Source organism: Streptopelia decaocto (genome assembly GCF_964273445.1).
Source record: "Streptopelia decaocto genome assembly, chromosome: 1".
NCBI lineage: Eukaryota > Metazoa > Chordata > Aves > Columbiformes > Columbidae > Streptopelia > Streptopelia decaocto.
In genome coordinates, this window is record NC_138663.1 from 69,578,909 (window position 1) to 69,596,191 (window position 17,283).

Consider the following 17,283-nt stretch of genomic DNA (forward strand, 5'->3'; position numbering starts at 1 on the left):
GTCTTCAGGGAAGAAAAATATTCCATAGTCAAATTTCACAGCTATTATTCTGAAATGTTTGGGAAAAAACTTCTGGTCACAGATACTAGATAGACATTATCAATAGATTTCTCCCTTGGTACAAAGGAAAATACCCTTATCACTACATACATTAATAGAAACAGGACGTCTTCATATTTGGACCATGCCAAGACCTCTACTGAAAGCATTCAATGTTTGGAAAGTTTACAATGGTTCAGAGTTATGCTAGAAGAAAATATGCTTTCCTTGGGTAATGTCATAGAAGTGGAATCAGATTCAGCCTTACACAGATGTAAAAATCAAGAAGCAAACATTTGAAGTATTATTTTCCTCCTATATTATGAAGCACATGTGTATGAAAACCAAAGAATGCTGTAAGTCCTTCCAACATCACTGTCTTAGCTCTTGTGCAAAATAAGAAAACAAAAAACCAAACAAAAAATAATAAATATTTGCTTCATGTTAAATTGGACCTTGAGCTGACCTGAGCTTGACATGGATGAGGCTGTATTTTAACCTTAGAGTGAAAAAACACAAACAAACAAAAACAAACAAAAAAAATCACTGCTAGTGCTTTGATCTCTAATGATGGCTTTTGTTACACTATAAACCAGAACAAGATATTAAAATGGACAAAATCTGTGAGAGGAAAAAAATCATTGGTAAAATGCACCTTCCCTTCCTACTGTGTCCTGGTAGGATGGACTTCTTTTAAGCTTTCTCTCAGCCCAAAAACTTACAAAGTCTTAAGAGTTTCGAGAGGTTCTACATAGTCTCTCTGGCTCCCTTGGGGAAGTCTCAGCTCTAGGGGATGGCTTTTCTGTCAATAGGCTTAGTGTCCCTGCTGGACTTCATGTTTCTTATTTTACATACCTTACACTGCCTTTTCTCTAAAATCCTGCACTCTAGAAACATCTACTTGCACAGGCTCCACAGCTCCCAGGGAACTCATGGTCTCTCCAGACACCAGGAGGGTTCCCTGGATGTCAAGTGGAGCAATCCAGCACAATAAGATACCATTCCTTTCTGCTGCCCCACCAGAGCCTTTGAGCAGAACAAAACAGTGAACAAAACAGACATCAGCTGAACAATGTTTTAGAAATCTTAGAATCATACAATCATTTAAGTTGGAAGAGACCCTCAAGATCATTGAGTCCAACTATAACCTAACTCTAGCTAGCACTGAACAATATCCTAAAGAACCTTGTCTATGCACCGTAATGAAGAATGCCTGACATTTTCTCAATCATCTTTACTCTTTTTCTAAAGGAAACATAACTTCAAATATTTGTTCTGGACAAAGACAATTATTTTTTGTTGAAAAAGAGAAAGTATTTTGGTTTGTTTGTTTGTTTGTTTTTCATATCATTTGCAAAAAAAAAAAAAAAAAAAGGCAAAACAAAACTTTTTTTTTTTTTTTTTTCCAGGGAAACCTAAATTAATGTGTTTTTCACTCCAGCTGCTGTCCCAAGAAATCTGTTACTGCAGCTTCATTGCACAGTTACACCAAGACTGTGCAGGAATATGCTGCTATAGCACATTTTTTATTTGCAGGTATATTACCCTAGAATACTGTGATCTGCATGTAAGTGGTCAAAATTACAGAAGGACTTCCAGAAAACATGCCAGACAAGTACTATCACTTCTTCTCCACTCGAGAGATACATGTCATGATATTATGACAGATGAAAGAAAATAATAGAGAAAATAAAATAAGTACACTTGTCCATGTTCTTAATCTCAAGAAAATAAAAGCTCAAAATATTTCAGAGTTACCCCAGAAGTATCACACAATGTCTTCAACAGTCATAGTTTAACCATGTTTCATTGTGCAGTTCATGGACAAAATTTTTAAAGATGCGGTGATAAAAATAACCTGGAAAGATGTATTATTCTATTGAAATGGCAAGAAAAATCTGCTCCCAGAAGAAATAATGCAACATATTGTAGCTGACATCTGAATTTTCAAAACCAGATCATATAATACCCAAATCCAATTTTATAGCAACTCATGAAAAGCAAGTTATATACTGGATCCTGCAGCTGTAGAAATAAAAAGCAAGCTCCCATTACCTTGTCCTATCCAAACCATGGCCCAGAAAGTCTGATTTTATTCCTCAGAAAAAAAACATTTGTTTCAATCTCTATTTTTTTGGAAATGTGCAAGCATACTTTTATGTTCTGCTGGAAAAGAAAATATTCTGTGAGATATCTAAACAATTCCTTTTAAAACAGCATGTAGAATTATCTTCTCTCCTCCTTACCCATGCTGTTTCTGGCCTTTGTAGGTGTGCGCTTCAAAATTTCATGTACCTGTGGAAAAGAGCAGTGATATAGCACACAAATTGTCTTTTAGCATTATTTTCATAATGGATCTGGCAATAATATAGAACTTTAAAATAAGAGGCTTCTGTAGAGTTCATTTGCATCTACATTTAAATCGTCTGTTTTACTTATATATAAATGCCTGACTTGAGGCCGCTGGTTAATGCTTAAAAATGCTATGACAACTCTTACTGGTGGATTATCTGCCCTGACATCTGTAGGCTAAGTCCTGCTGTGTCACATTCTTTTAAAGATAAATGAAGTATAAGAACGGAAAATCAAAACTAAATTCAACTTTGTAAAAAAAACATTTATCTTTCATATCTGGAAGTATAACATCAAGGTGCACATAAAGTGATTGCTAAGTATGCTGTATCTATGAAAGCTAAGTGTGTATGGATGAACATAATGTGTTAGGGAGGAGTTGGCTTTGCATATGTAAAGAGGAATCTTGACTCACCAACATCCTAGAAACATAGCAGGATCTCAGCAGCATTACACAAGGTTTCTCACCAAAGACTGCTGGAGCTAGGCAGTTACTACAAGATTGTACAGGAGGTCCTCTTATGGAACAAAATCTGGTTAAAGATTAGGAAACAGGGCTTAATAACAACTTTGAACTATGGAGAGGAGTCAGTACCAGTGTTTCCCTACAGACCATCTCCGACTCCTGGACCAGCGGGTAGCTCCAGGAGGGTATCTCTTAAATACTTATGACTGCATAGTGTTTTGCAAGAACAGAGAAATACATAGCTGCTGAAATCAGCAAAATAGTCACCAATGCTCTTTATTAAATCAAATCCCATTCAGCACAAGAAGTCAGTTATATGTTACTTTTGTTTACTTACAATTCGGCTACGGGTAGCATTGTCAAAAAAGGTGTCTTTGTCTTTAATGTTATACCTAAAACATTGGAAAGAAAAAAAATCAGTTATGTTTTCAGACATGATGATAATGAGGAAGGTAAAATATAAGATTCGGATTTAGAAATCATTTAGAAACCACAGCAAGTAAGAAAAACAGATGCTTAAAGGAAATATAAATGAAATAGTACAGCATAACAGGCTGTGCTATTTAAGACCTAGTCATTCAGAGTTCTACCTAGATTGCAATCATAGTGGGCATAAAAATGGAAAAATATTAGCTAATGTAAAATGCCTTTTGGGTAAGGAGAGCTTGTCTATTGTTTACACAAGATGACCTTTTAATCTTTTCCTTATAACATACCCTCAACACTATAACATTCTGAGGTTATGTTATTAGGTTTCAACTACCCTAATGCAGATGTTCATTACTCTTTCCCAGGCAACTAACCAGTCAACATTTCACTTGCTTTCAAATAATTATTCCACTAGAGTTATGCATTCCCTTAAACCTTAAAATCATCATATGTGAAACTAGCCATCCCAATTTATTCCTCTCAATGTATTTGACTTGTATTCAGTATTAATTAAAATAGTCAGGACAATAAATGACATGGTGGGTCATTATATTTATTACTGAATTTTATTTGTCAGACATAAATACAAAGAGACACCCGTGTGGGGCAAAAAAATAAAATAGATAAATAAATAAATAAATACATAAATAAATAAACGAATAAAAGAAGAGGAGTGTTTTATGTCCAACTGGGACAAGAAATATTATTCTGAGTGAAAGGGCAGGTGTCAAGAATTCCTCACATATTTTTAACCAAGTTTTAATTACTATAATAAATCTATCAAGAGGAAAAATATTATCTGATTTTTACAAGCTCTTTCTTTTTTCAAAACAGGGAGAAATATCCTTAACTAAACAATCAGGGATTTGATGTTAGGACTTTTACACTTCCAGCTAAAAGCATAGGTATTTTATTTGTTGCACTACTTCCAGTGCCTTGCCCAGCCGAAGGAAGTAGAACACCAGCAGAAAGTCCCTGCAACTTAGATTTCTGTTAATCCTCTGAAACTGAGCCCAGTGACAATGCATGTTCATTTACTTCAAATCTATTTGCTTGGTCTTCAAGAAATCTAATTTTATGCAGACGTATGTTTTTATCACTTGGAAGTATTATCCCCCCTGACAACTTGCATATTTTCTCAGGATTTCCAGAAACATTCAATGAATTTCTGAATTTTCATTGAAATTCAGGTAGAAAAAAATGACAACACTAAAATGACGCTATAGCTTTCTTCAGTGCTCACCACAATTCTAAGTACTCACAAATATATTTTCTCTCTGGAAAATGGATAAGACAGACTTTTCATTTTGGTATTTTCTTGTTGTGGCACCTGGGGTTGCAGAGGTTCAGTCAATTTGCACCATATTTCATTTAATGTTTTGAGTACTCCCCCTTCTTCTGTGATTTCATACATCTGAGCAAATAAAATATTGTTCATTAGCGTGTCACTTCAAAAAATCCACTAAAACAAACAAACAAACAAACAAACAAAAATAATTTGCTGTACATGTGTGTTTAAATCTGTAATGAAAATAAGCATCTTCTCTAAAGACATATTCATATATAACAGCAAGCACCTGAATTCATAAAGGTTTCAGTTAGAAAGAGAAGTTCTTGTTGTTCACAAGCAACTTTCGGAAGAAAACTCAGTGCAGAACTATTAATTGGAGAAACATCCTTACTAACTAAACTAGGAGCTGCAGGAAGATGACAGAAACGCAGAGTAATTATTTTGACTTTGCAACTGGAAACAGAGGGAGCAGACAATGCAGGAAGGGACTTTACCTGCTGCCAATTATACTGCCCCAGAAGAGTAAATTATTCCTAGGTAGCTGTTGCGAGTATGGTCTGATAGCACATGTACACATGCCATTAGAAGAGAGAATGCCCAGGCTCATGACCATGTGTCAGGTTTAAGTGCAAGGACCTAGCTTTTACTGATCAAATTGATGCAAAGTGCTAGGGAGCTTTTCAGAGATATGAAGGTATTTTTCCTGAAACACAGACAACCTTACCAAACGTGAGATTATGTCCTCCTCATAGGACATTCCTTCCAGACCTTCCAGCACTTTTGTTGCCCTCCTCTGGATGCATTCAGGCACCTTTTCATCCTTCTTAAATTGTGGGGCCCATGACTGTACACAGCGCTCAAGTTCAGGCCGTGCCAACACAGAATACAGCAGGATAATCACCTCATTTCACTGGCTGGTTATGCGCTGTTTGATGCACCTCAGGGTGCTGTTTGTCCTCTTGGCTGCCAGGGCACACACCGCTGACTCATACTGAGCCTCCTGTTTACCAGCACCCACAGGTCCCTTTCTGCAGGGCTGCTTTTTAGCTGCTCCTCTCCAAATTTAAACTTGTGCCTGACTTTACTCTGTCCCAAGCACAGAATCTGGCATCCATTCCTGTTGAATTTCATGCTGTTGATTATTGCCAAATGATCCAATCTACTTAGATATCTCTGCAAAGCCTCTTGTCCCCTAAGAGGGTCAATATCACCTCCAAATCTAGTATCATCAGCAAACTTGCTAAAAGTAAATTCAACTCCTGCATCTAGATAATTAATAAATATTTTGAGAATAACTGGCCATAGATTTGAGCCCTGAGGAACAGTGCTGGAGACTAGTCACCAGCCAAATGCAGTCCAATTCACTACAACACTTTAAGTCCTGCCATTCAACCAGTACTCAATACATTGTAGTTGCTCTCTCACGTAAAGGGCAACTCCACCACCTTGCCTTGCTGGCCTGTCTTTCCTGAGAAGGACATAGCCATCCATGACCACATTCTAGTCATGTGAGCTGTCCCACCATGTCTCTGTAATTGCCACCAGATCCTAATCTCCTGACCGAACACAGGTTTCTAACTCCTCCTGCTTACTCCCCATGTTGCGTGCATTGGTGTACATGCATTTCAGGGAGAAAGCTGAGCACACTGATTTCACCCTAGTGGGGTGGGAGACCTCCCAGTCTTCATCAATTCTACAGTGCTGCTCCACTGATGCAGGCCAATCTACAACCCCATCCCCCTTCAAATCTAGTTTAAAGCTCTCCAAATGAGCCCTGCTAATTCCTGTCCCGGCATCCTCTTGCCGTTGTGAGATAAACCCTTCCCTTCCCTTCCTTTCCCTTCCCTTCCCTTCCCCTTTCCTCCCCTTTCCCTTTCCTCCCCTTTCCTTTCCCTTTCCCTTTGTTCTTGAGCTCCATAAGGAGTTCCTTGTTCAACCAACTGGTTTTGTGCCCCATTTCTTTGACTTATGACATACAGGAATTGCCTGCTCCTGTGCTTTTAAAAGCTGCTGCTTAGAAAATGACTAGCACTCATGGACCCCTAAATCTTCAAAGGTAGACTCCCAGGAGACACTGCTAACTAGATCCCTGAGTAGCTTAAAGTGTGCTCTCTTGAAATCTAAAGTAACAGCTTTGTTGAACTTTTTTTTCTCATTGCACTGAAAACTTCAAACTGACCTATTTTGTGATCACTGTGGCCAAGATAGCCACCTACTGTCACATCTCCCATGAGTCCTTCTCTGTCCAAAAATATCAAGTCTAGCAGGGCAACTTTCCTAGTTGGCTTACTGAATACTTGTGACAAGAAATTATCTTCAACACATTTTAGGAATTTCTCAGACTTGCTTGTCACAGCAGTATGATAATCCCAGTTAGTATCTGTGAAGTTGAAATCTGCCATAAGGACAAGGGCTACTGATCCAGATATTTCTCCTAATTGCCTCTAGAATAATCCATCAATGCTATAATCCTGGCTAGGCAATCAATAGTAGACACCCACAGTCCCCCTAGTCCCCCAGTAGACACAGTCCAGTCCCCCTAATCCTCACCCAGAGGCTCTCTACCATATCATCCCTAACTTCAAGTCTAACTTCTCCCTTACGTGCAGTGCAACTCCTCCACCTTGCCTGCCCTGCAGATCCATCCTGAAGAGCCTGTAGCTCTCCATCCCAGCCCTGCAGTTGTGTGACGCATTCCACCAAAGCTCACTAATACTGAAGACATTACAGCTATGGGAAAGGGCCAGTGCTTCCAGTTGGTCCTGTTTTTTTCTCACACTGTTCATTTCTCATACTCAGATATCTGAGTGTGGCCTGTTGTGATTCATCAAAAATAACTGTATTGTCATATCCAGAAGTATACCTGTAGTTTAAATTGCTCAGGAAGTAACTTTTCCCAGCATGGGACTTGTCCTGAAAAATGATTCAAGACTGAACACTTGAAAAAAAATAGCAACAAATTCAACATGTTTAGAAGTGGAAAATATTTTCCACTGAAAATGCTGTTTTTATGGTTTCATTGGATGTTCGAATAAATAAAAATAGCATCAGAGGAAATACCTAATGTACCTTGAAAACAATCTTTTGTCCCTCTGAACAAAAATATGATTTTATTCTTAGTGGTTGCTGGCTGATTTTGTTTTCTTTACAGGAAATTCCTCTACTATATGTCTTTAATGGAAAATACAAAACAAAACAAAACAGAACAAAACAAACTGAAGACATGAACATAGTTTTCCTGTCATGCTTGCTTTCTCATAGTACACTGGTTGTGCTCCATTTCTGTTGTTGAGATAACAGAAAAATAATGTAGTCTACAAGAGCTGTCAGAAGTCTTCTCCTTAAAAATATCATAATACTTCTAAGTTACACAAAACAACTTATTACCCTAGAGTGAATTTTCAGGAAAATTGAGATCTGGTTTCCTTATTGGTAGATATATTTAATTTCATCTTCTATACACCAAAAGAAATTACAGGTACAAACTTGAGTACTGTTTTCATAACTGTCTAATCAATGACTGCATGTCCATTTGCTCATTGAATATTTGTCATACTATCCAATAAATTTCAATATATGACAATCACATTCCACATAAAGTGTGCACAGACCTAAATAGTTCATTGAAATGTGTTGCTTTAAAGAAAATGATGATGTAAATAATGTAATAGATAAGAGTTAAATGAAGTAATTTGATGATATTTTCAGATGTCTTTACCCCAGATGATTCTGTGTCTTTAGGGCTTTATGATTTATTGTGCATTTTTTCTCCCATTCAGAGAAGCAAAGGGGATGCAGAACTATTTGTGACTAGGGTGGCCACCAGAGACTGTTGGCTCCTGGAGACCCTAAAGCAGAACAATATGATGGCAACTTTCCTCAGCTAAAATAGTGCAAAATTTGCTTTGGTGCATCTGCAAAAAGCTAAGAGGGGAAAATTCCCATGAGGGAAAAAGGAGGGAGAAATTAGCAGGCACTAAAAACACACAAAAGGAACAAAGTTGAGAAGGGATCAAAGAGAGGAGTTGAATATGTAAGTCCATTTCTAGAAAGGACTTAGATATCTATCAACATGCCAAAAACAACAGAGGTACTGCAGCTGTCCAAGCCTACTCATTTTCAAAGCTTTTGCTGAGTAGAAACAACCAATAAAAATAAATAAATAAATAAATAAGACAACAAACAAAACAACAACCCTGTGGGAAAAAATGAAATCAGTAGTTCAGCCGATGAGTATCACTAACTGAAAGCACAAGGCAGTTGCACTAACCTTAGTGGAGTTGTTGGCCAGCATACTAAACCATTGCAGGACCACAAATTTCAGGATCTGCTTTTCAGAATTTATATTTTCCAGCAACTTCGCTGGAAGCTCTAGATATTCTCAATTACTACGACTGTAAAGAGGATAGTGAGCCAAAGTTCTTCTGAAAATGGGCAACTCTGGATGGACTAAGTCATTGATAGCACCAAAACAGACTTTCTCAGCATCTCTAGACTTTAGAGAAATCTTAAGGCAATGACTAGCCATCATTCTATCTCCCATACTGCACTTCACCTTTGAGGAAAGTTCCTTGACAAAAATTCAAACAGCCAGTGACTTCTTAGTTTTCAAAACCCTCCTTAAAACTCACCTCTGTCATCACTCTTCTGAATGCCGTCTGTCAGCCAGCTGCCTCTGTGGCCTTTGAAATCACCTTGAAAATCCCATCTTAAATCTGATTCTGAGCAGTAAATCATCTCAAAATAATTAGTAACTTGAAAGAATAGGCCTAGCAGTTCCTTTGTCCTGGCTTTGAAATAAAGTAATTCTATGGGATTCTGTACATTTAACTACCATTCTGATCCACCCTTCTTCATTCATACAACTCCATAGAAGATGGAAGATACTTACCTTTTTAGTAGGCATTTTTATTTTATGGAGTTCTGCTTCTCGACTAAGTACTTGCCAAGGTGCGTGTATACGGACAAAACTCAATCCTTGGCTCTTATTCTGTAACACAAAATAGTGGAAACAATGTATTTCAATATTATCCCACAGAACACAGTAACAAGGTTTCAAGATGTCAACTCTCCAATCATGGAGAATAACCAACTTCTGTTACAACTGGGTTTAAAAGTGACCTTTTCTTTAAAAAGCTGAATCTTTAGCTGCTCTAAAATCCATTAATCTTCTGCCTACAGTGTAGCTGTGTGTGCACCAAGAAGACAGAAGGCTACAATCCCAGATTTTGGAACTGTGTGAGTCAGAAGCCTGCGGCTTCCACACTCAGTTATTTTGGAAGTCATCTGAGTTCATTAGGGGCTTTTGTGCCTGTCTAAAACAACAAAGAAAAAAATATTTCTTCTCTTCTAGTTGGGCTTTACTTTAGCTTCACATTTTCAGTTTTGCTCGACTATTTTCTGAAGACTTCATCAGATCAGTAGTTCCTTACAGGCAATCAGGCCCAGCATTCACTGCTCTAAAATTCTGCAGCTGGAGTAGCAATCCTAAACAAATCATTCAAAATTAATTTCTGAAGAGAGACATGAGCCTAATGTTTATGTAAATAAGTGGTTATGCTGTGCAGAGGCACAAGACTATACAAGAGGGCCACTGTACATCTAGTTTGCTGTGATCTGGGCTATTGAGAGGGTCCTGTCCTGGTAGCACATGTGACCTACACAAAGGCACTCTAAGATCAGAAAGCAGCACTCCTGCAAAAAGCATGAAAATGAAAAGTAAACAGGTTGATACAGACTTTTTCTCAATGCACAAAAATGAATTACATCAGTAAATTATACAGATTAATGGTTGCTGTGGAAATACACAGAATAAAAAGCAGGAGGCAGATTAGAAAGAGGATCTGAGGACATACTTTGGAAAAGACATGGAAGTGGACAGGAGCAGGCTTGAAAGATTTGACATAGGTCCAGGAAAGAAATTATAAGGTTAATGATTTTTTGCATAGCTGTGTCAATTTGGGTGCTTTATTGCTGTGGTACAGTCACTTTGCATTTTCCCACTCATCTGTGTGTAAGGATCAGAATAGTCCACTTCCTTCAGTGGAGCATAAATCTCTATTTGCATTTATTCATGTGTCCTGAAATTTAGAAGTGAAACAAGAAAGCTGAGGTAGGGTGTCCATTTTAATGAGGAATATAGTTGGGTTACATGTTGAGGTTAAATACAAATCTTGGGTGTCCACCTGTGAGTAGATGACTGTTATATGTACAAACAGTTGCATAAGTCTAGAGAAAGCATGCTAATGCACATAGATTATTGTCACTCTAATGAACAAGCAGCATAACTACAAAACTGGAAACATAGGATATACTCATGGAAATACTGCATCTTATGTTGGAAATTGACTCAAAGAAATTTCTCTTCATCAAAATGCTTGAATTAAGAAAATTTTTAAAAAGAGAAATATGATTCACAGTCTGAATGTATGTATAAATCTAAAAAAAAATTGTTGCACATTTACTTCAGAAAAACCTCTCTACTCAGCCAGAGTGAATTGTTTTGTTTTGTTTTATTTTTCCTACTACTTACATTGATTTCCAAACAAAGCTGTCATATTACAGTGCTATCAGAATTTTGGAATCAGTATTTCATATTTTCAAAGTGTATAAATGCTTATATGCATTACACACATTACATACATTTCCTGAATGTTTCATGATGTTTCCTGAATAAAACAAAACAAATGAACAAAAAACAAACAAACAAAAATGGAATCCTACTGTTCATATTGCAATCATATCATTCTTATTTCCTTTATAGCTGCAACATGAACTACAAAGATCACTACCTCATTTTCAGCTAACGTGGACTGATGTTATTTTTAAGAGCAGAACAAGCTGCAGAATCTCTCTCATCCATCCACTGGGGAAGGCAACGCTAAGAGAAGGAAGTAAAAATTTACTGGGCATGAGCAGATGTTCCGGTAATCATTTGCTGAAAATGTATTAATAGCAGATGAGAGCTTGTATTTCAGTTGGTGAAGATCAGGAGGCTTTTTTCTCAGCTTTTGGCTGAAATCAAGCATGTGTCTTCTGTCTGGGGAACTATATTCCACATTGGCAAGAGGAGGGACAATCTAAGCTAATTGGTTGTTTCCAGGACAGGCTCATATGACTACACAGATTGCAGACAAAATCAGCCAGACAATTTGAGAGAAAAGACCAGATGAAGAATACAGCCTTTGTATATTTGAACAAAAATACATTGGAAAGTTGTGTTATTCACAAAGTGATATCATATGCTGAGGGTTCAGAGCCTTAAAAATCTTTAGATGTCTTAAAAATCACCACATGATAGGAAACTGAGATCCTTTTAATAAAGACTAATTAAAAGTAAATAAAACAGGGAAAACAAGACCAGGTTGCATGGTAAACAAAAAGTACAGAAAAATAGTCAACTGAATATTTACCTTGAGATTGTTTCCCACATCTTCCTATATTTTCCTAACATTAAAATTTATCAAGGAAATTTAAAATAAATTTTATATCATCAATTTCATATCATATCTCAAGGGATAAACCTTCTATCCAGTTTTCTATCGAGCTACCAACATAATGTATACCAGCTACTGGTCTGCTAAGGCTCCTTTCCCCACTCTTTCAGCCTTCACCTGCAGCAGTTCCAGTTCTCTGTTTGCATGCCCTTTTTGCCATTATAATTGTGATGACTGACAAAGGTCTGTTTAACTGACTTATTCCCAGAGCATTTATTGTCTTGCAGACATTACCAAAAGTTGGAACATGTTTTTTTCACTGCCAGAGTGGATTCATAACTGTCTACTGGAGATACCCACTAAATGGTGTCACTTAATTTTTCACCCAAAATGATAAGGTACATGTGCTTGTGAATAGAATTTCATATTTGCTCTAATGAATGTTGTCAGTCTTGTATTTTGAGTACTCACAACCACCATTGCTTATTCATTGTACTCTAGATGTATTATCAAAGTTAACGTGCTGGCTAACATTATTTTTGTCTGACCATTCATTTGTTTAATACAACCATCCTTAATCAAGTCATTTTTCACTTACAGCTGATGTCCCACCAGATTTTATTCTTGGCCCTGCATTATTCAATGTCTATATCATTGCACTCCCTGATTATATTACTCAAATGACTAAGTATTGCCATGCAGATGATGAACAGATTTGTTGCTCTCATGATCCCTTTTTTTTGTCAAATCTGTATTCCATATGACAGAGTTCTTCAATTAAGTTTTGAGAGTGGATGTTTTTCAATAAGTTGCTTCTGAATTAGTCAAGATATATTTATGTCTTGGATCTTTTTCTATTTTGTGAAGTTGAATTGGGCCTTCCCAATTCAATAGGAAAACTCAGCATTGAAGCTAAATGGAAGAAAATCTGGTTTGGTTTTCAAACAGCACGTGAAGAAAAAAATACCAGGTATTTCTTTCAGTCTATCATGTATTTTTAGTGGTTTAAAGCAGGACTTTAACAGCAGTTTTATTACTTTTTTTTTCTCTCTATAGTGGAAATGCATATGCTGAATAAAATTGGAATTTCTCAAAGGAGACATTTTCTATCTTTCATGCCTTAACAGTTAAATACATTAGCGCCTGCATCAACTGTCATCTAAGATTTATTGCAAACTTATCACCAACAAGGCCATAGCAGAAAAATAAAACAATTAGAACTACAAAAGCTCTCAAATAGATGTATATAAAGAATGTACTCTTATTGATTATAGTTTGGTTAGTGAAAACTCAAAAAGTCATTATTTTTTTAACTAAAAGTTGAATGCAGTGTAACATGGCTAGGCAAGAAAAATGGTTGGACTAAGTAGAGAAGCTTTCTCTGCCCGAAAATTTTGTCATTGAACTTAGGTTTCTACAAAAGTTAGATATCAAGTGAGAAGTTTGCCATTCTTAAGTTAGTGTCACATCCCTATTTCTCATCCATTTTGATAGTTACAGTTGTCCAACTGTAACATGAATTATTTTTGAACCACTATAAGACAATTTCTATGCTTGTATTAATCTCTACCAGTTAACAGTTTCTCAATTCCAGCCTTTGCACAGACAGGCCACAGACTGAGGAGATGCACCATGAAGCATTCTCTATTGCAACAGGAGTCTGTGAAGAAGTCCTGTTGCTTCATAAGAGCACAACACATGAAAGATGGAGTACTGCACACCCAGCTCAAAGATTTCTTGTAGTGGCATTATTTTGTCAGGCAAATTTGACTCCCACCTAACCTCAGACAACCCACTTGATGTGTATAAGCCATGTCACCTCAAGATGAAGTGTTTTCAACAGTTTATTTAGGCACCTCTAATATGAGGTAGAACACATGATGCTAAAGGTATCATATTCATCAGTCACAGGTAAGAAGATAAAAAAGGGCAAAAAGAGTAATACTCTGGTATAAAAGCCTCAGGTTTTTTTGTGGTTAGCATATCGCTCCTATCAACTCTGTAAATACAAAATTAATTGCTGAATGTTACATTTTAGTAAGACTTTCTTATTATTTCCTCATCATGAAGTCACTCACCTCCTATCCTATATTAAAGGAATATCATTATATATGATGTTTATATTAAAGGAAATCAGTTATTTTAAAATACTTGTGCAAAGAAACAGATTGCTGCTGTGTACCTTAGTAGGAGGAAAAGAAGAACACTGAAGGGTAGAAATAAGCTGAATAGAAGTGATTAACTACTGGCTAAGGGAGTCCAAGGGAACTCTTAATCTTTCTTATGATTTAAAAAAAATATATATACATAGGGAATGGAAAGGCATATATCATAAAACCCAAAGCATGTAAACTTCCTTCTTAGAAAGACAAAGTACCTGGTCCTTAAACATTTTATCCTTCTGTGATTAATAAATAGACAGAAAAATACCAGATATGTACAGACAGCAAGTTTCTAATAACTCCAGATAGTACAAGCAGTCATCTCTTGCTGACATGGGTAATACCAGCCACACTTGGAAAGCAACAATGAGACAGTTTGTAGGGATCACAGAGGAGAAGACAGGTCCCAGTAGCTCAGTAAAAGTAATCATCTTCCCATTTATTCCGTCACCAAACGGGTCAGTCACGTCTGCAAATGTAATTGTTTGAAATTAACATCTAGTCTCCTGGAAACTGAGGCAAACGACATGTGATGTGAAAACGCAAATAAAACACAATTTCATGTTATATCACAGAACTCTAGTCACATAAGTTTTACAAAACCCAAGCCAAATACTGGGCTGTTGGCCCCCTGCACGGGTAGCACGTGATGGAATGACATGGCGTTGCCAGATTCAGACAGCAACTGTGAAAGAGTCGATGTTTTGTGCCAAAGGTATTGAATGTCTATCTGTACAAGGACTGTGCTAAATTTAATATTTTGTATCTAAGATACAAAATCAGTTTATTGCCAAACATGCATATTAAAGTGTATGTCAGTTACATTATAAAAAGGGCAGTGCAATAGTTTGGGTGAGACATCAAGACCCAGAATGTCATGACATGGGGATGTCAGTCTAGAGCAATTCCCTACTCATGTTATCTATATAATTGTAGGTAAGTAATTTAATTATTTCTGTCACTGACTAAATGAAGATAACGGACCTCCTTTCTATCAAAAGGTGTTTGTGGGGATAAATACATTACAATTTGAGAGCTGCTCAAATAATACAGTAAACAAAAAGAGTGTATGGGTACAGACAGTTGCCATACTACCCATCTTATAATTTTCACATTTTCCTTCTAAAACTGTATCTCTTCTACCTGTTGCCAAACTTCCCCTTTTCTATTTTCATTATTTCTCTTGGGTACAGATCTGACTTACTGTATGGCCATATAGTACCTAGTATAACAGGATCCTCATTAATGACTGCAGATTCTCTTGCAACAGTATTAGCAGCAATCCCTAACAGCTCCAAATTGTTCCACTCCTGACAGACAAGCAGTCACACAGCACAGTTGTAAAGATGCAAAGCACAGGCTTGTTCACTGATGGCGAAGGTAAATTCCACCTAGTTCACAGAATTAGGTTTATTTTTAGCTGCTCAACAGTGTGTGAAGCAAGCATACTTCAGTCCAAATTTCAGACCTTAAGCAAAGTTGTAATAATTTACACATTTTGACAGTCTGCCTTTCTTCATTTCTACCAACAGAGATGGTGTTAATGTCCTGTTTATTTTACTCTCTAACTCCCACTTCTGAATATAAACAGTTAAAGAATATACTAGTGTGTATAAGCAAAGAACAGAACACCTTGGAATGAAAGATCTGGCCAAAATGCTTTAAAAGAAACTATATAACCTTAGAAAAAGCACTGTGGAATGAAAGAGTTGACTTTACACATCCTTTGCAATGTTTCTTCATGGCATTACTACCTTTCCAACCAAAATCTTCCTACTCATCTATAAACAGAAAAAGTTTTTGGATAAAAAATGATACAGGAAGCCTAAAAACACAGGTAGGCTTCCCCTGAAGAAGATGGAAACATTTAATGGGACACAACAGAATGAAAATGAGTTGTTAGAAACTCAAGCACAAATGTAGAATAGATTGTTAAGTCTGCCAAATACAAAAAAAGGCAGAGTCCTCTGCATTACTGAAGCACTCAATGCAGAACCTATATGGAGGCGGGCAACAAACATGTCAGGATTTACATTAAATTTTAATTATTTTTGAAAGCACACTTTGGATTTCAGAATTACTGATTTTTTGTGGTTATTTTCCAACTATTTATCTATGGCCACTGATTACTACAACATAAAAAATGTGACTTTCAGATGTAAAGTAAAATCTTTCCTATTTCTTTAGAATAACTTTATCAGCAAATTTCTCCTATGTCAATAACACAAATTTCTTGCTACAAAAGCATATCACAATATCAATAGATCTTCTGAGATTGAAAAATACAAGAAATAACAACAAGATAAAAAAGTGAAAAAATACCACTCAAAGCAGATTTCCTCAAAGAGGAACGGAGAAGGGTGTCTACCACTTCCTGTATTTCACAGTTTCAGTGGAAAAACACATAATCAGCTGACCTGGATACATTCAGTGCCAAATTAGCTGGCAAATAAACCAATATTCTGTAAAGTACATAATATCAAACTTGATTATCAGTAATAAAATCAACAAACTTCTTGAGGCCAAAGAGTTAATGTTAAAAAGGGCAAAATGTAATTCCCCTTGAGGGAATGAGACACACTAATCTGCAAAGAGATTTATACCCAAAACAGTTTTCCAGATGAAGCAGTAAGATATGGAAGTCTATCTTTAGACCAGATAACAGGCATGTTACCAGTAGGGGGATTAAAGCAAGAAAGACTGAACCCCTACTTCAGCAAACTCAATCTCAAGAAGAAAAATACGGAGGAAAAACAAAACAACAATAACAATAAACCAAGCAAAGAAACAGGTACCACATCAGGTATCTCTCCCATCTATACTGCTAGTCTCAGCTTCCCAAAAATTGTGGCCCAAAAGACAATCACTCAGTTGATATCTGTAGAATACTTATTACAATACATAGGTACCCACAATACAAGACATTCAATCATAACACTATACTGCATTCATCCATCATGCTTTTTACATGTCATAATCCATCTTTGACAGATTTAGCACTCATCTCTACAGCCATAAATAAACCAACCAAAGAAACAAAAAAGCCCGCACAAAAAGCACAGTATGCTCCATGCCTGCTCCGGAAAGCAATTTCTCTTTTGAAACAAA

General features: G+C 36.7%; 1 protein-coding gene across 1 annotated transcript in view; it reads right to left on the reverse strand.

Moving 5' to 3' along the window:
• Positions 1-17,283, reverse strand: part of ANO2 (anoctamin 2) — a 180,169-nt gene that overhangs the window by 142,572 nt on the left and 20,314 nt on the right. The window contains exons 3-6 of the mRNA XM_082052949.1: positions 9,469-9,567; positions 4,549-4,700; positions 3,195-3,249; positions 2,286-2,334 (exon numbers count right to left, since the gene is read on the reverse strand). Of these exons, the coding sequence (XP_081909075.1) occupies positions 2,286-2,334; positions 3,195-3,249; positions 4,549-4,700; positions 9,469-9,567 (355 nt within the window). The remainder of the gene's footprint in view (positions 1-2,285; positions 2,335-3,194; positions 3,250-4,548; positions 4,701-9,468; positions 9,568-17,283) is intronic.